The sequence below is a fragment of the Caretta caretta genome, chromosome 4, assembly GCF_965140235.1.
Source record: "Caretta caretta isolate rCarCar2 chromosome 4, rCarCar1.hap1, whole genome shotgun sequence".
Lineage (NCBI taxonomy): Eukaryota > Metazoa > Chordata > Testudines > Cheloniidae > Caretta > Caretta caretta.
The window spans coordinates 68,523,037-68,542,681 of NC_134209.1; the positions used below are offsets into that span (position 1 = coordinate 68,523,037).

A 19,645-nucleotide genomic window follows, 5' to 3' on the forward strand; every position below is an offset into this window, starting at 1 on the left:
TTTACACCACACTGGCTCATCTGGTTAAAAAAAGAGGAAGAGTGGAAGGCTAACTTCTCCTTTCTATTTATAAAATTTGAATGAAGGCTCCGTGATTTGTTTCATTCTCAGGGTTTGTCTACATGGAGACTTCATGCATAGCAAGCCAGGACAGCAGACTAACTTGCCATGCAGTAATTAGCCATGTGGACTCTACCACCATGCACAGAAGTTCCATAACATGCTTTGACTACAGAACTTTTAGTGATTGGTAGTAGAGTCCACACGGTCAGCTACTGCATAGCAAACTAGCACGGTGTAGATTCACGTCCCGGCTTGCCATACATTAAATCTCCAGGTAGATAAATCCTTAGCTGCTACCTAGATTGTCATTTCTGCATAAAGGGAAAGGATTGGATTGCTTATTTCATGCTGCAGCCAAGCACACTCAGTCCAGTACCAGAGTAGAGACTAGAGGATAAATATAGGTGTAAACACAAAAGAAAAATAAATCTGTACTGCTTGAAGTGAAATTCAATTAATTCCTTATTTTACCCATTTCAAGCACCCTTAAAGAGATTAGTTCAGTTAGATTTATGGTCCCATTTTCCTTGTCTTTGATGTTACATCTGGCATAAAGTGCCTTTTCCTGGTGCTAAAATATGAAGATGCAGATATATCAATGGTAACCAACATTTTTTCCCAATTAAGTTTACAAGCTTCTCTTAGACTTCATTAACATTCTTATTTTTAATTTAGATTTTAAATGTATTGTTTTATTTAAGAAGCAGAATAAAAGCAGTGAAAAATAAAACCAAAAATATTTCGTATGTAGCATAAAATAAGGATTATTTTAAATCACTCTTGCCATCTGTTTTTCTGATTGATAGATCAGTTTGTTGAACAGCATAGGAAACTACTTTGACTTACTACCTTAATGAACTTCAATCTACTATTAAACATAGTGTTTAAATCACTACAGGATATTGGTAATTCAACACACTGCACTCTAGGTTTGGACTATATTTGTTATTTCTTACTGCAGAGCCACCTTGTGGCAAGAGAGGATATTTTTATTAGAAAGAATTGTGAAGAAATTTTGCTTGACTTACCAGGAATAGCAAAAAACAATACAAAAAGTTACCTCATGAATTGTGAGCAGATAATTGAGGATAGCCTGCAGTTCATCTTCTTTCACTCCATAATCCTCAAAAAATAAAATGTAAGTTGTATCTAGCATCTTTCTTTCACGGCATAACAAAATCATTATTAAAGAGCTCTATACAAGAAAGTATCATATAAAGCAGAACAGCTACATCTTTATCTAAGGTGCCATGACAGCTTCTAAGGTAACAGGTTCTCTAGCCTAAAGGATTCACAACTGAAGGATCTAAGCTACAAAAGTTGCCACCAAAAGTGGAAAGTAACATACAAAAATAGGGTAAGAGGCAACAATAGATGTATATGAAACAATAAGTGATACAGAGAAGGAGTTTCTTACTATTCTCCCTCATAATAGGAGAGCAAACGGACATCAAATTTAAAGTAGTAAATACTTCTTTGTACAATGCAAAATTAACCTGCAGAACTCACTTCCACAAGATATTGAGGCAAAGAGCTTAGTAAGATCCAAAAACAATATTAGACATTTATTATAGGCATCTCTACTAGATCTGCCTGAGGCCTCATTTGTTTGTTCTTGTTTTTTAAGTTTCAGCAAAAATTGTTCACTTGTTTCCAGGAAAAATAAGTTGTTTTGACCATGCTAAAACAGAAGTCTTACAACCATTTAATTTCGACACACTTGTACCTTAATGTTTTGGACCAGAGTCTAGACATTTGGCAGGGGGTTACCCTGGCATCAGTACTTTTTTTTTGACCGTGCAAAAATCCACCCAAATTTGGCCTACTTATAAACTACTGGCAGGAAAAAAAGCAGTTTTCAAATGCTCAGTAAACGCTCTTTAGAATTTGGTGGCTGAACCACCCGGAGGTTTCATCTGCTACTAGCATGCTCCAGCCAAGGGGCTGAGCAGGACTTTCGCTGCAGTTGGTCCTCCCCACTCCAAAGGACCAGAATTGAGAGCAGGGAGTCTGTCTCCTTGGCTCTCAGTACTTCTCCTCTGGTACCTAAGGAGCATGGAGGAGAAAGAAGAAATATGATTAAAATGTAGAGAGGTGACCAGCATGGTGGAAAGAAAAGAGAAACAAACAGAGAACCTCTGGCTCGGGGAGAACATAGCACAGGAACACAAGCAGAAGGATTTATAACCACTAGAGAATGTACCCCTCCAGAACTTAGAACTGAATCTCAACAGCCCTCTATTATCTGGCAAATAGTTGAGAAGCCGACAGACAAACTGTGTTTGTTATCCTCTAGTGGCTTGTCTGCATAAAGGATAACAACCTACTACAGCTAGTTATTCTGTCCACACTAATGCTTCTTCTGAAACATCTGGTTCTGTCACTATTAGATTTAGGAGATTGAATCTCATCAAATAGAGAGTTCTTATGTTTCCCTTGGTGGAAGGCACTTCATAAATTAACTGCATACCAAACAGCTCTACTTTTGACAAGAAACAGTTTAAACAAACATTTATCAATTCATGCTACTTACATTAGCAGGCCAAATGGGAGGATCATCCTCAGTGTTGTTTCAAGTACCTTATTTGCTTACAAAAATCACCAAAATTCCAACATACTTTAAAGACTGCTCAAGTGATATACTGCATTAGCACACACCAGAGATGGAGTCAGTGTTACACATTTCATGGGAAAGGAAGTACGGACAATAAAATCTCCATTTATAGTTGCCTTACCTTCATCACTAGCTGTTTAATGAACATCAGTAAGAATGCTCGCAGAGATAAAATCTCCTTCTGATTAGGGCGTGGTCCATCTTTAAAAACATACAAAAAGATGGATATATTATACTATCTACTGAATGTGAAATACTGATGGTTATCTTGTTACTAAAGCATAAAAGTTTTGAAAAAATGTCAGACATTTGATATTTTTATATACCAGAGCACGATTTCAGATGCATTGATTTTCTTTGCTTCTCACAGGAAACATATTACTACATGTTGTTTTAACATTTAATAGTGTAGTGAACTGACCACTAATTAAGGCTACAAGATAAGGCTATGTCAAAGTTTTATAAAACCTTATATTAAAAATTCTTTTAATTATTTTTCATTTAAATTAAAACTTTTGCAGTGTCTAAATCAAGCACTGAAATATCATGGATGGGGCCAAAAGAATGAGTTTAAGTTGATACGATAACTTTAAATTAGTATTTCCCGACTTTGATATGCAGTATTTTTGTGTATGTTTGTTTTTTAAATAGAATTTCTACTTCAGCTCTTAAATATTTTCAGGGGATGATTACACTATAGTTTTAATCAATATAAAATGGCTTCTTCTGCTTGGGCCGCTACTAGCATATTATAGATAAATACACGATGTTGTGAGGTATCCCTACACCTCTTGTATACAAACATTATCTTACAAGTTAGAGAAACCCAATTTAGAGATCAAAGACTCTCAGAGAAGACTCTCTCCTTTCCCTCCCCAAATAATCTGTCGCTGAAATATTTTAAAGATCCAAATATCATAGCTCTTTTGCTCCTCCCCAGGATATTCATTGTATTAGCTATGACCAGGGAGGGGTAAATACAACCCCAATTTTAACAAAAGAATATACAAATTCAAACAGCTCTATGAGGTCTTGTGTTGCACCAGTTTAACTACAGATGTGGTTTTAAACCAGTTTAGTTAAACTGGTGCAAGTTTGCATAGATGCACTTTGGTTGGGTTTAAGAGTGCTTTGTTTCAGTTTAGCCCAAATCAAAAATAAGCCATTCAACTGAAATAAGAGTATTCCACACAAACTTGCACCAGTTTCACTAAATCGGTAAAGAAACATACCTTTAGGTAAACCAGTTCAATTTTATGGGTAGACAAGTTCTTACTAACAAAAAATCTTCATTCCTTCCAGGGTTCAACACACTACAAAGCAAATGTAATTTCCCTTTCACAAAGTTTGTTAGTGAATTTCCCTTGTTTGAGAAGGTGGTGGTGGGGGTAGTGAGAGGAACAGAATTAAGCAGCCCCTGAAGGAGGACTAGCATGAGAGAACTTCCTGGGTATACCTATATGGCCTTCAGCAACCAGATCTCTCCGATCCTCATTCCCTCCGTAGGCTGATAACAAGGTAGCCAAGAAACTATGAGGAGCACAACTACCAGCTGGAGGCAACATCATAGGGAGTACAGTACAACCCTTACTCCAAGAAAGGGTGATAGGAACTCCCAGAGCCCCTTCTTCCAGTTGGGAACAAAAGGCTGGAGAAAAGTGTGGGGCTCCCCTTGCCCATCAGGAGTTGAAAGGGGAGCTCTAGAAATCCTTCCTCCCTTCTCAAAAGCTTCAGGATGGCTTGCAAAGGCAGGAGTTGCCACATTAATCTCCATGTGGTGGTCTCAACTCAATGGGTTGGACTCCATGGAGATTAATACAGCCCAAAACACCTCTGAGAGGAGTTAATTTCATAATTCATCTCAATGGGAAGTTCTCTTCCCTCTCCCAATCTCAGTGATGCGTTTTCATTCTGCCAGCCCCACTTTTCAGTAGTGGGTGCCAGTATTAAGCATCAAGTCTCTATGTTCTGAGCTCCTTTGGTCTTAGTGTTGCGTGTCAGTGGCATGCACTGAATGCCTATTTTCAGCACCTCATCCTATCTCAGCACTGTGCATCTGTAGCATGCTCATTCTCATTTCCCATCAATCACTGAGATCTATGTCTATCACATGGGCTCATCATGCCTGTTCTCAGCTCCCCCATTCTCATCACTGTGTCTTATTAGGTTCTTGAAGCTTCAAGAGACCCAATACCTGAATGAGCTCTATAAATAGGTTATGTCTTTGAGTATGTGAAATGCTGATAGGAAGCTTAGCTCTGCACTTTTAACATCGTCCCCAGTATGATATATTTTAATAATGTACATAGATCCTGGGGGCTGGGGGAACATATTTATTCTCTTCAGGGTCTGGGGCGGTGGGGTCAAAAAAGACAGCACCCTATGGACAAAGCTGCTTGTTAGAACTGGTGTGCTGAATCCTTCCACCAAATGAAACACTGCCTGGGATCCCATCCATTCTACACACCACACAAAACAGTGCACTTCAAGTGAAGAGGTTCAGAATACTCATGTGTTGATGAAGGGTGAAGAATGTATACATACCTACACCTTTTGGAGTAATACCACTGCGATCTTGAGGGTTCACGGCCCAGTAGTAATATTTTAAGGAATGCATTACCAGAAGAACTGTCCCAACTCGCCGAACTGCATTGTATATGTTAACAGTGCCAATGAACTCAGTAGACAGGTAAGTGTACAGAATCAACTGAACCTACAACATCCAGTTAAGAACAAATTGAAAATGTCAGCTATGATTTCACACACACAACAGGGAGGTAAGTCAAAATGGTAGTAAATTAGGCAATTCCATTCTTAATTTTATCCAATTTTTAAAAATTCTAATGTAAAAAAGAGCAGAGTAAATGAAGATAATCACTAGGGTAGCCTCGCCAAATAGTTACTAAACTTTTTTGATTTTACCACAAGCCTCATGATATTTGGTAAAAAGAAAAGGAGTACTTGTGGCACCTTAGAGACTAACAAATTTATTTGAGCATAAGCTTTCGTGAGCTACAGCTCACTTCATCAGACGCATTCAATGTCAAATGTTACAAGATACACATAAATGTTATTTTTTAGGTATATGGGGACATGGCAGTTTAGGGGCTTGGGAACCATGTTTGGAGATGGGATATGTGAGTGGGGAGCATAGGATAGGGATCTAGCACTCATGTGCATGGGGCTACAGATTAATCCTAGGGGAAGTGTGATGAAGTGAGCTGTAGCTCACGAAAGCTTATGCTCAAATAAATTTGTTAGTCTCTAAGGCGCCACAAGTACTCCTTTTCTTTTTGCGAATACAGACTAACACGGCTGCTACTCTGAAACATGATATTTGGTATAATTCTAAATGTCCAAGCCTCTGGAGTCATGTGAATATGAGAGAATCTCATTTTAAAACACCACATTTTGGCCTTTGCTTGTGAAAATTAGTCTGAATGTGTGAATCCCCCATTTTTTTTTTCCATCTCATCATTTCTGGGGGGCTTCTTTTTTAAAAAATGCTTGGGAGTGGCTATATTGATAGCTACATCTAACTGCCAGAATAAAAATTCTATGTCACTGTCCTTCTCTGGAGCACAATGAAAGGGCAATAAAAAAGATTCCTGGTGCTACTGTTCCCTAAGGGAAAAGTTCCTTTTTTGTGAAGTATCTATGTAAAATAGTGCTATAGACATTAGTGCATGTCTAAATCATACAAGGGACAATGACATTTTTAATGTTTTATTGCAGTGACATTTTAACAATTCCTGTTTCAGATAGAGCACCCAAAACATAACATGGTCTAATTTTTTGATTTTTAGAAGAGTCTTTAAAAATGGGTAAGGGTCCAAGCAGCTCACTTTCCAAAACACAGCCTCTGACACATTGTACAGAGTCAAAACTCACCCCCTTAGTGAAGTTTATCTCTATTTACAAAAAAACAGTAACAAATTCCAGCCCAAGATTTTTTCTATAGTTTCCTATAGTAGCTGTTCCTCTATTTTCTTCCTAAGGGAAGATCAGTCCACACCAATCTCGGACACTGTTACTGTGCACTAAAAATGCCTGTATCTGCTTTAGCTTGATAGCTTAGTACGCTTTAAAGTGTACTAAGCTAAGGTGCTCAAGTGCACTTGCAGTGTGCAGTAAGTGTCCACACAGGGAGTTAGTCCATGTGCTGTAAACTCACACCCTATCTTGTACTAACTTCCTTGTAGACAAGCCCTTACTCTGTCTATATGGCCACTCCGACTCCCTTATATCCAGGATAGGGTTAATGAACACCATGTGTTCCAACAGAAGTTATCAGGAATCAATCAGCAGCTCTGCAAGTTCCAACATGATCAAAACAAGGTGAAGCAACAGCAGAAACCTGTCACCCTCTTGGAAAGTGTTTACTTGTTCTCCTGTTTATGTTTGGCTAGAAAAAACTCACATACAGAGTGAACACTGAAAATGACAATACACAAAGAGCTGTCAAATGCATAAATCAAACTAAACAGGAAGAAAAACATTCTCTCTACTAGCTTTTCAGTTATAGTTATCTTAAGTGTTATTAGAGTTCCTAGAAGTGGGATTTTCAAGTGGAAAGTATGCCCTTAATATGAAACAGTTTGTAAAGTTCATATAAACAGTTCATTATAAAGTTACGATCTTATAGATTTGTATTGCTTATTTCCCCTTCTGCAAACATAAAAGATGCTGCCAATGCTTTTATAAAGGCTTAATTTAACTGTACCCATATAACATCATTCATTTATGATGTTTCAAAACTTATTTGTATCTAATTTTGGCTCAGCTTATGGAATTCACCACAGAATGTCAACGTTTATAGCCTTCTGATGATGGAGCTTTTAAGTGAATTTCATGCTCTTGAAATATGTCAGTTTAAAAGCCATGAAAAAAAAATTTCCCTATGTAGCTACAAAACAGGTGCAGCACTGCCTGCAGCATCTTTAAACAACCCTATATTTCCATACTTCTCCTTGAGTGCTAAATTACTTGTCTTTTGTTCTATTGAGAGTTAAAAATAATCTTTGCCAGTGTTCTGGCTTCAATTCTGGCGCACTGTTATACCTGTATGGATTGGAAATTAGTATAGGACCACAGGCAAATATTTTTATGCCTTAATATACTTTATGTACATAGTAATTCTATAGTATCACTGAGATGATATATGTTTGGTTTACAGTATAGTTAAATCTGGAATCATTTGGCACCGATCCACTAAACTCCGTATTCACACCATAGCAGAAGTGTAAGTGGAACTGAAGTTGGACTATACTATTTTAAAGGGCTGCTTTGTCGATAGAATGCAAATAGTCTCATGCTACTGATCCAGATCTTCAATTAGAACATTAACTATTCAGGCAGGGACTGTGTCAGCCTATGTACATACAGCATTTAGAACAATGGGATCCTGATTGAAACCTTTCTCTTCAGGGTGTCTGGGCTTATTCTCTAAGGGCAGGTCTTCACTACCCGCCAGATCAGCAGGTAGTGATTGATCTATCGGGGATCGATTTATCAAATCTCGTCTAAATGCGATCAATTGATCCCTGAACGCGCTCCCCGTCGACTCCAGCTCACGAGAGGCGGAAGGGGAGTCAACGGGGGAGCGGCAGCAATCAACTCGCTGCCATCCTCACAGCCAGGTAACTCAACCTAAGATATGCTGACTTCAGCTATGCTATTCATGTAGCTGAAGTTGTGAAAATTAGGTCAACCCCACCCCCCCAAGATAGAGAGACAAGCTTGGCTATTCAGGAGGGCCTTGGATCGAGAGGAGGCAGTTGGGGTGGTTCAGGCACCTCATAAGGATGACCCCAAGACACTTCCGTTAGAACTTTACCGGGCACATCCCACTGGGCAGAGGGCCCAAGGCTGACCCAGGATACACTGGAGGAATTACAGCTTTGGGCTGGCCTGGGAATGCTGAGGAATCCCACAGGAGGAGCTGGAACCTGTAGCAGAGGAAAAGGAAGTCTGGTCCTCCCTACTTTCCATGTTGCCACCTCAATGCTCACCAGGAAAAGAAGCATAAAAGAAAAAGAAGGAGGGATCCTGACTGGGCCTTTGGATGCCACTTCATTAAGAACAAACAGTATCATCATCATCACCACCACCTAGTGTTTTCTAACCTGAACTGATATGTGATTAACAAAACCAAAATATTTTACCTTCGCTGGTGTATGAATCCATATTGCAGGGTTAAGGAGAATGTGATCACACAGCTGTTTAAGCAACGGAATCCCATTGTGCAAATTACTCAGATATTTAGCAAAGGCAAGACATAGTTCTAGCACAACTCTGGTAACATGGACTTTGGAAGACTGTTTTAAAAAAAAAAAAGGTTTCTTCAGACTCGTTTACAGAACTGTTTTTAAACTTTGACAATACAGAAAAATATTAGCAAAAAAAATTCTGATAAGCTAACCATAGATCAGGAGTGATTTTGTTTTACCTTTTCAAGAGTATGTCCCATCACAAGGAAGCCCTTACAGGAAAGCATCTGCTCTTGCATAGCAATGGAGTTCTTCAGCAACTCCATGATGAAAGCCAGCAAAGTAGAACTGAAAAATACAGTGTATTGAAATCATTCAGTTTCTTAAAGAAATATCAGCTGTTTCAGAGAGTCATAGAAATGAGGTATTCAATTCCCTCACAGGAATATGTTCCCAGCTAAGCTCTTTCATCTTCCAGTATATAAGTACATTTAACACAACACTTAAATGGCTAAATTAAGATTAAGATTAGAATTTGAAAACATTTAAGACTGCAAAGTTACAAAAAGAACAGAAGTCCTTGTGGCACCTTAGAGACTAACAAACTTATTTGAGCATAAGCTTTCATGGGCTACAGCCCACTTCATCAGGTGCACAGAATGGAACCGATGAAGTGGGCTGTAGCCCACGAAAGCTGATGCTGAAGTAAACTTGTTAGTCTCTAAGGTGCTACAACTACTCCTGTTCTTTTTACGGATACAGACTAACATGGCTGCTTTTCCAAAGTGATCAGTCTCCTACTTGCTACTGGATTTTCTCTACCTCAAAACTTTGAACTTTGTGATACTTTTCCAATGGCAAAACACTCCTGAAACCACTGATCACCAATTACTTCCAATTTTGAACCAGTTCTGCCATACAATAGACCTATGTTCCATTTCAACTGCCATTCTGTTGCTTTCAGCCAGGCTAAATGATGTTGGCAGCACTTCCATTTAAAGCAGGACTAACTGCTTTGAACAATCCCACTTTAGTCAGTGCCACTCCTTAACTGCTATGAAGTCGCATCAATTTCTGTGGCTGGAAGATCAGAGGTTGCAAAACAGAGCTGAAGCAAAGAAAAACTCGAATATACGCAAGTTCTTTGTAGGTTTGAAGGTAACAGAGGGGTGGAGGAAGAAATAGACAAGAAGATTTTAGAACAGCAAAAGTTTCTGCATTAAATGCAGAAATATTAATGCAAGATTAAGATTGTCCAGTTAAGGACTCAAAAGTCATGAACTGAGAAGCAAACATATTTGTCTTTTCTTTTTACTGTTCCACTGTGAAGATGAGCTCCCCCCACATCCACCAAAAAAAGGGTTTTTTGGTTTTTTTTTTCCCCACCCCATCACAGAGATGCTCATTTCTCTTGTAAGACCATGATAAAAAACATTATGATGTTAGGTTGCAAACTGATATGCATTCTCCCCTTTTCACTGCTCCCACTAACTCACAACCTAGGAATCAGCACATGCATTTAAGGAGGTGAAAAAGTTACACTTCATTTATCATTAATTAGTATATGAGCACATAATTAAAAATGATCCTAAGGTCTAAATGCAAGAAGGTCATATATTCAAACTTAGCTTTTGTATTTCCTGATTTTAGAGAACTTAACTGTGTACCCTTAATATTCCATTAAAAGTTTTTTGTACATAATTTTAGCATTATTCTTCTGCCTCTTTAAAAGAAAAAAATTCCATAGTTCTTTAACAAAATGCACATAAAGGTCAATTAGTGCTTTGGTGTCAGTAAAATACACACAGTTAGACTTAAGCCCCTAGCTGGCTCAGGACTGGCTATTGCCTGTTAATACTGTGGCTTACATACGTATTTTTGTACATGAACATTAATTGGTATAAACCTTTATCATTCTACACTACACTGGTAATGGAGTACTATAAATTGCACGTTTATAAGTGTATAACTTATTTCTACTGAATTTCTTTTAGACATAATTTTATAGGTCTTAACACAAGAGCCAAGCAGGAGAAAAAAAAATCAGTTTAGCAGTTGTGAAGTTACTAAGTTTTGAAGTTGATAAAAGAGTTTTATTAGTTCATATTTAAATTAGGAATTCAGGAGATTTTTAAAAATGCCTAAAGGATTTAGGAGCAGAAATCAATGGGATTAAATCCCACCCCAAATATGGATTTTTCTTCAAATACATGTCTATACCTTCATCAGTTTTCTAATGCTCATGCCCCAGAATATAATTTACAAATAGTAATAACTTTACTAAATGAAAAGCATTTTAATCGAAGCAAAGGTACTAGCCCTCAGTAAAGGCTACGTGTATGCCTACTGCTAAGGAAGGCTATTGCTTCAGTTTCTCCTACACTCACACCATAAAAATAAAGTAGCCAAAAAGGTAAAATGTGTTTTGGAATGTTTTGAGTTTGTAAAACAAGTGGTTCTAAAGGAAACTTCTTTGCAACCTTAACTACAGAGTCCCTTACAATTTTTACATTCAGCCCTTGTTCTTGACAACTCATACCAAGCTTGAGTTAGCCTGGACACATAACACATCTTTCACTCATCATGCACTACAGCTCAGGATCATCAACTTATCATAGAATCATAGAATATCAGGGTTGGAAGGGACCTCAGGAGGTCATCTAGTCCAACCCCCTGCTTAAAGCAGGACCAATCCCCAATTTTTGCCCCAGATCCCTAAATGGCCCCCTCAACGATTGAACTCACAACCCTGGGTTTAGCAGGCCAATGCTCAAACCACTGAGCTATCCTCCATGGAGATTCAAGAAGCTCGCCCCGCCCCTTTGACAGGAGAGAGCTCATGTAGATTTTTCATACTTCTAATGCCCCATAAATGCATTATATAACTATAACATGATGTGCATATTTGTTTTCATTTGCGCAAGTTTGCATAGAAAACATGGTGCCAATAATCTTGACCTCAACTCACAGTCCTGTTCACATGAGGCGTAACAACTTCTGGCCTTGAGAACAGAAATAAAACATCCAAATAATAGTGCTGCAATTCCATTAGTTGGAGTTAATTCTTTGCCTCATAGCTAAACACAGACAGACACGGTTTCCAGTTTAACCTTCAGTTATTTTATTAACTATTTACTAGAAGCTGTGCATTTCTATCACTTAAGGCAGATGTAATCTTCAATGTATTGTGCTTATGTAGAGAAGCCTTACATAAGAAGTCTTCCCTTTACTGCTGCTCTATCTTACTGGGGGGAAAAAAGAACTGTAAACCACGAGAATTCTTTACAACATAAGGTAGCTAGCTCTGCGACCATTTAAATTAAGCAAAAACCCATTTCACTTAAATTAAAATGGAAGATGAAATGAGGTAGCCATACGTACTCACCAAACAGTTGTGTCAACTTGGTCCAATGAATATTGCCTATGGTCTAACTGTGCAAACAGAGGGAAAAGTACCTGCACTCCTCCAATTGAATGCATAGCACTTTGGATAGAATGTGTTAGGACTGCTTTCACATCCTGCCAAAGAAGAATTAAAAGATTAAAACCTTTTCTAAAACCACTTTAAAACAGTTATCATTTGACTTAAATACTTAAGAGTATCTTTGATATAAAATCAGACTGCTACCACACAAAGAAACTATTACAAGTAATGGCTGCTACTGTTGAGGAGACAACCACTAAAAAGATGTCCCAGTCCCAGCCTGACCCAAAGCCTGAGATTCCGGTCTACTGTGCTGGTCCTCAAAGATGACTTTAGATGGGCACATAGGTTGTGGCCAGCATCTAAAGCAAAACATGGTCTCTGGTAACAGAGCAGCTCCATAGCTTGCAGGCCCTTCCTGGAGTGCCCCTGTGTTCTCCTGAAGCGGAGGAGAGCAAGGTGTTAGAGGCCCTGAGATGGAAGAAGCAAGAGTTACAATAGAATGTCCTCAAGAAAAAACACTGGGGGGCTGTGGAATTTTTTTTGGGGGGGGGGGGGGAGAAAGGAAGAAGGCTGTTTTTAAAGTTATTTTCTAAACTTCTGCTGTGTTTCTTTAAAAAATTCTGATGTAACCTTCCTGAAGAAGAATTTAATTGGGACTCTAAGAATGGAAAAGTGAGCAAATTCACTTAGGAAAGGGAAGGATGACATGCTTATACACTGATGAGAGGTACAATGCACAGGTGTGATGTTGAGAAAGGTTGCTCTATGCAATGAGAAGAAGCAAAATTGGTTAGGAGAAGTTGGAAATCCCTCCCTCTTGGGACCAGAAGTGATAAGAAAGGGGAGCCTGATGTAAGGCAGTAGTAGTGGGGAGAAGTCAGGAGGCTTGATGACAAAGGGAGGAGAGTTACTTTAAAGAGCTGAGAACAATTCTCCACACCTCCAACTAAAAGGTTGAGGAAGGAGAGGAGTGCAGTTCTCCTAGCTTCTATTGATTAGTCTATTATCTGGGGCCCTCTCACCTGGCACTAAAAATCCTGATTACAGACTTCACAAGTACAAGCCATTTTTCTCCTCAGAAAGTCTACTAAAAGTGCCAAAGTACCTGAAGCATGAGAGCATGTGGTGAATGAACAAAGATAGAAGGGTTATCCTTGGGGGATGATTCTAGACAAAGCTGTGCATCAGTAGCCCTTGGATTGTATGTGAAAGCAATAGCACTGGACAATTTGCCGTCATACAGTAACAGTTTGTGATGCTCAGCAAGGAAGAGATCACTTTCTGTCTTGAATTTAAACGTTCCCTAGAATGATGGAAGAAAGAAAAAAAATTAAGGTGACTAACACAGAAAATACAACAGGAAACAAAACAATTACAACAGCATTACTCCTCTATTCCAGCAATGCATCAGAACAGCCCCACTACAACACCAGGACAGGACAATTTTTGTAGAGTTAGTATCATATAGCATTGTTGTGCCCTAAAGCAGGGACATTGTGGAAGCAAAGAAAAACATAATAAAATATAGTGTCTGTTACTCAGTGTTCACTTAGAAGCTCTTTGGGTAGAGGTAAGGACAAAAAAATGTTGCATTTCTACAGCATGTAGGGGCCACAGTCCCCAACTTAGGCCCATCAGGGTTACCACATTACAAACAGCAAGTAAGTAAATAGCATAACAGAATTAAACCTCAGTGCTCTTCACTTTTAATATGTTAAATTAGGTATCAAGATACTTTTCTGATATGAAGAAAGTAAATTTGGTCGCAAGCCTCAATGAAGAAAATGATCTAGCCGCAGTTAGGTTTCAGAGTAGCAGCCGTGTTAGTCTGTATTCGCAAAAAGAAAAGGAGTACTAGTGGCACCTTAGAGACTAACCAATTTATCTGAGCATAAGCTTTAGCTCACAAAAGCTTATGCTCAAATAAATTGGTTAGTCTCTAAGGTGCCACTAGTACTCCTTTTCTTTTAGTTAATAGCTAGTGCTTTATCCACTTAGACAGCAGGTCCCTCCCCATCACCCAAAAATCCAAAGCAAGACTCCTGAGAAGTCAACGAGAGAGTAAAGACAGCAAACAGAGTTTATTATTTGCATGAGCCTTGTTTTAATACCAAATTAAATGTGCGCCAAGTTGAGAAGGGGAGAGGGGTTGTGTTTTGTTTAATACATGTACAATCTATTTCATGTCATGGAGTGGGACTGGAGTTTTATAGAACAGAAGAGATGGAAAACAAAACACCAGCAAACAATTCTCCTGCTGTGCTGCAACTCCCACTCTGACAGTGAATTTATATAAAGAATGGTTTTTAATTACATTATCAAATGCTCTCTTCTCAGGCAGATGGGCTTGTAGCATTGTTATAAATCAGTTACGCAACGCAGATTATGCATCATGGCAAAAATAGAAAACATTAAAAAATAGAAAAATGGAAAAAGTCACAGGGTCACATTACTGAGCAAAATATTTTTTGTAATAAAATTATGAAAAGCTGTTTAAAATCATTTAGAAACCCAAGTGACTATAGAAAGTTATATTTATAAAAGTTCATGCTCAGTAGCAGCTGGATGGGGTTATAAAGTCCACCCCCAAAAAACCTCAACTGTCATACTTTTCTCAAGCAAATCATGTTCATGACAAACATATAGCATTATCTATATGTTCACTTCTTTCCTCATTACACTTCTTTCCTCATTACACTTTTATAAAATTGAATAGATTAATTTAAATTTTGTGATATTAGATAGTTTATTTCTATAAGCCTATGTAAATAAAAAATAGGCTGGTAAGAACATTGTATACATCATCGTCATTGACATCCTAAAATACTATAGAAATTGACTTATTAGAATTAATCTTTTGGTTACTATTCACTCAACTCCAAAATACCTTGTATCCCAGGCCAAGCTGATAAATGGCAAAAATCTGAGCAGCATTGAGAGCGTCACTGAAAAGGTAAACAGCTGTCATCTGCCCACAAAACACTCGATTAGCATCTGCTGTTTCTGAAGAACCCAGGAAACATTTATCAAACGTCTGAAAAGGACAACACAGGATATAGTTGTACACAATAAAAGACAAGAAAGGATTCAATGTGAAGCACACAAGTATTAATCATGTGGACTATGTATCTGTTATTCTTAAGAAAAGCAATAATTTATTTTACACCCAAAGTAGCCTTTCAATATTATAACTGATCAAGGTGAAAAAAATATTTTTGGACAGGCAAAAAGCAAAATCTCCCTCTCCCAACTCAAATCAATCTTCATAGTCAAGGCAAGTAAATTGGGTGTCCACGCTGGTAAAACTTTCATGCTAATTTTGAAAGATTGCATTAATAAATAAAATGAATGTTTTCAAAACCTGCAGTTTAAAAAAAAGGGTGGGGGTTTAAGCAAAATAACAATTATTTTTCATTTTATTTAGCTGTCAGCAATGTCTAAAATTTGTAAAATACATAATATACAATATTAATTAAAAATAAACTAAATGTTCTCTGCAATTTTTACTCTACTCAAATACTAATAGGACATATCTGCAAATATATACAGGGCGAGAGAGTTAAGAAGCTACGTTCTAGAACTGTCAAACATACATCATCAGAAAATCAGACCTTTCTGGAGTATAAGGGTAACATTAATTGTATTGATATCTCAATACCATGTTGGAGATCAGTATTATTCGACTCTCTTCCACACATTAGGAGAGTAGAAAGTGAAACTGCAGGAGAGTAAAATAAGTTTTTAAAGAGAGATGATAGTGTTCACCTATAGGGCCCAATCCTGCACACAGTTAAGCATACACATAACTTTACTCCAGAGACTAGTCAATGGACTGTTCATTTAAGTAATATAATGAATGTGCTTAGGTGTTTGCAGAACTGGGTCCATAACTTTTACTGGCCATCTAACACACTGACTACATTTGCATTCTCTTAGTTGATCTATTGGTAAAATGCCATGTAGGCCACCAGGTACAGAAGTTTACTGGTTTTTTTAATTATTTATTCAAAGTTCTATTGGAAAACCTACTTTTTCCCTCTCAAGCCAGGTTATCAAAACCTAAAAATATAATCAAGTGCAAAAAACAATTTCAGCCATTCCAAGTATGAAATTAAGTAACAAAATTAAATAAAAGCTACTTACATCACTGGTATTGACAAACCACGTTATCTCTCCATATGATGCGAGTTCCCCATTCACATAGCACCGAAGTTCACTGTTCTTCCAGCGGTTATAGATATGCACTATAGTAACCATATACCACTGAATAAGAAGAGAATAATTATTGATACTTTAAGCCTGTGTAAGTATGTTTTAAACGTTACTCAAAGTAGCTGTATCCCAGAAGATCAAAACTATTGATATGAGTTACGAAAAGGCAGAAAACTTTTTGTAGATGATTTAGGGATTTTTTTAAATTAATGTGGAAGAAATGCAAAGTTCACTGCTGGCCTAGCCTAATTCACTGTACCCAAAGAGTGTGCCCAGTCACCCTGTGTACTGACAAATAGGTGTATAATCTTAAAAGAGATATACGGTCACAGTACACAACTTTTCCCTGACAATATGAAGGGCACTATTTATGCCAAAATAACTGACAAAAGAAATACTGTATCTTCCTTTGTTAATGTATTTACATTTTCTTGGGCTCAGGGCAATGAATTTCTTGCAATCATTCCGAAAGAGCAGCAAGGATGACACCAAAGCTTAATGATTCTCCGAGGACTGTGTCAAATGGTAAACCAGAATCCATGTACAGCAAGGGATTACTGATAAGAATTACCAAAATGTGTTTGGAGACCTGCTCTCCTGGAGATGTTTACATTTTTTTTCCCCTTCAGAAACAACAGACAAATGCTCCATTTGAGAAAGCAAACATATTTTCAAGTCTACTAAATATGCAAGGAAGCCTTGAACAATGCCATTTAAATCAAGTCATGCCATGTTGCTAAATATGATTATTCAGTAATGTGGAATAACTCATCTTAGTTGAGAACACCACACTTTCTGGATACACTGGATAATTACGAAGTATGATTCATTTAGTGTATTCTCTTACACATGAGTTTGTGTTCTTGAAACTGCTTGAGAAAAATGTTAAGCCTCTGACTAGATCAGGACAACAAGGTGTGTGTTTCATAACCATGTTAGCCAACACACGTTAATACATATATTTTTAAACAAACAACACTATCTGTCTATAGCCAGTGCTAAGTGGTGTTTAAAAACATACTAGTTGGTTGTGATCACACTAGGTAGAATAGTTATAAACAGCAAAGAGTCCTGTGGCACCTTATAGACTAACAGATGTATTGGAGCATAAGCTTTCATGGGTGAATACCCACTTCATCAGATGCATCTGACAAAGTGGGTATTCACCCCCACTAAAGCTTATGCTCCAATACGACTGTTAGTCTATAAGGTGCCACAGGACTCTTTGCCGCTTTTACAGATCCAGACTAACTAGGCTACCCCTCTGATACTAGTTATAAACAATTATTCTTGGGGTCATCCCAGGTAATGAGTGAGGAAGAATAACCTGTGCTTTTTGTCAAAGTTGGTGTACTGACTGCTTTGAGTCCTGTCTGTCCTCATCTACACACTCTTCCCTCCTGGGAAGTCTCCAGTAGATTCTTCAACACTCCATCAGCCCAGGAATTATCAGGGAAGAGGTAACATGTATAATAATAATTATACCTAGCTATACCTAGCTCTAATATAGCACTTCTTCTGTCAATAGCTTTCAAAGCACTTTACAAAAGAGGTAAGCATCATCATCTCCATTTCACAGATGAAGAAACTGAGACAGAGGGGAAGTGACTTGCCCAAGATCACCCAGCCAGCAAATGGCATAGTCAAGAACAGAACCCAGGTCTCCTATGCCCCAGTTCCCTGCTCTATCCACTAGTCCACACCCAAACTGAGAATTGAGAGAAACTTTGGCTCATAGCACAGGACAGTGAGAGTAAATCACTCACTTAGGATAAAGACTTTACACAGAATTTATCAGGGAAAAGGAAACAGGAAAACTGTAAGTGGGAGAAAGCTGGAATAGAAGCAAGAAGAGAGAATATAGACAAGAATAGATCTTAGAACTTTCAGGTTGTCTATATGTGCTGAGAGTTCTTAGGGATAGGTCATACAGAAACATAAATTTCCCATAATAAATACATTTTAGTACACCTATAAGTTATTATTTTGCTAATTTTTAAAGAGTTAAAAGCAGTAACATTGTGGTGTATATTACTTAGTTTAATCATATCAGGAGTCAGCCCTAACAAATTTGAAGTCTTCTATTTATTCACTAACCAGGATGTGAATTCCATAAGAGGAACAGTGAAAGTTCTCCTACACTTTTCAAGCAATTTCCCAGATCCTGATATCTATTCAATCTTTACCATTTCTGCTGCACAAATACCAACTGATGTGGACACTTGTCCAGCAAGAAACAAAGACCATCAACTCATTTCACATAATTAAACCAACAGTCAGTAGATCTAACTTTCAGTCCACTATTCACCTAGGTCACATGTGTGACTTACTCTTTATTAAATTGTATTTTTTTCTTTTACACTTGGGAATGTATTAAATCACAATCTTAAAAAATGGCAGGTTACTATGTACATTTGTTTAAGTTTTACTTATGAAAATAAAAGTTGGTATTATTTACTTCTCTAAATAATGCCAACTGATACTATTGGTAATATTTTTGCAGACAATATTTTTCTGGGTCACTATGAAGTTAGTGATTAGCAAACAAAACAGAACACTCCCCTAAGCTTACTAGGACACTGATCTAAATAAAAAATTAGTACAACTAATGGCTAATTACACACATGTACTGTGGTAATTTAAGGCACTTATTTGAATTATTTACTTGCTTAACCCACCTTCTGTGGCTTGAAATCAAATTTCACACAGTGCTGGAATCCTTTTCCTTTTGACTTTATTGATGTCACAATCAAACAGCCTCCAACAAAGTGAGCAGAATAACCAAGTCCTTTGTTTGTTCGAAAACTATAAAAAAGTTTTTTTAAAGAAATGAAACTAAATTTGCATGTAAACAAAAAAGTTATTAGGTTATTGGTTTTTTCAGTGTAAGCAGAGACCATTGAAAAATGAATATAAATGGGAAAAAAACATTAGAAATGTAGGTTTTCGTTATACATACCAATATAAGTAAGGCTTATCCTTATCCACATTGATATTATTTACAGGATCCATTCTTAACCAAGTGTGAAAAGTAAATCCATTCTGGTAGGGCCACTTGGCTATAGGAGGTAAGGCAATAGCCTAAAGGAAGTAACATAGATATTTAATACAGAAAGATTT

General features: G+C 37.6%; 1 protein-coding gene across 7 annotated transcripts in view; it reads right to left on the reverse strand.

The window, feature by feature from the left end:
* LRBA (LPS responsive beige-like anchor protein) overlaps nucleotides 1-19,645 on the reverse strand; it is a 558,473-nt gene that overhangs the window by 463,384 nt on the left and 75,444 nt on the right. For all 7 annotated transcript variants that reach the window (XM_048847356.2, XM_048847351.2, XM_048847357.2 and 4 more), the window contains exons 6-16: nucleotides 19,485-19,606; nucleotides 19,204-19,330; nucleotides 16,457-16,576; nucleotides 15,201-15,347; nucleotides 13,419-13,616; nucleotides 12,272-12,405; nucleotides 9,126-9,234; nucleotides 8,842-8,994; nucleotides 5,222-5,390; nucleotides 2,799-2,878; nucleotides 1,124-1,186 (exon numbers count right to left, since the gene is read on the reverse strand). In XM_048847356.2, the coding sequence (XP_048703313.2) occupies nucleotides 1,124-1,186; nucleotides 2,799-2,878; nucleotides 5,222-5,390; nucleotides 8,842-8,994; nucleotides 9,126-9,234; nucleotides 12,272-12,405; nucleotides 13,419-13,616; nucleotides 15,201-15,347; nucleotides 16,457-16,576; nucleotides 19,204-19,330; nucleotides 19,485-19,606 (1,422 nt within the window). The remainder of the gene's footprint in view (nucleotides 1-1,123; nucleotides 1,187-2,798; nucleotides 2,879-5,221; nucleotides 5,391-8,841; nucleotides 8,995-9,125; nucleotides 9,235-12,271; nucleotides 12,406-13,418; nucleotides 13,617-15,200; nucleotides 15,348-16,456; nucleotides 16,577-19,203; nucleotides 19,331-19,484; nucleotides 19,607-19,645) is intronic.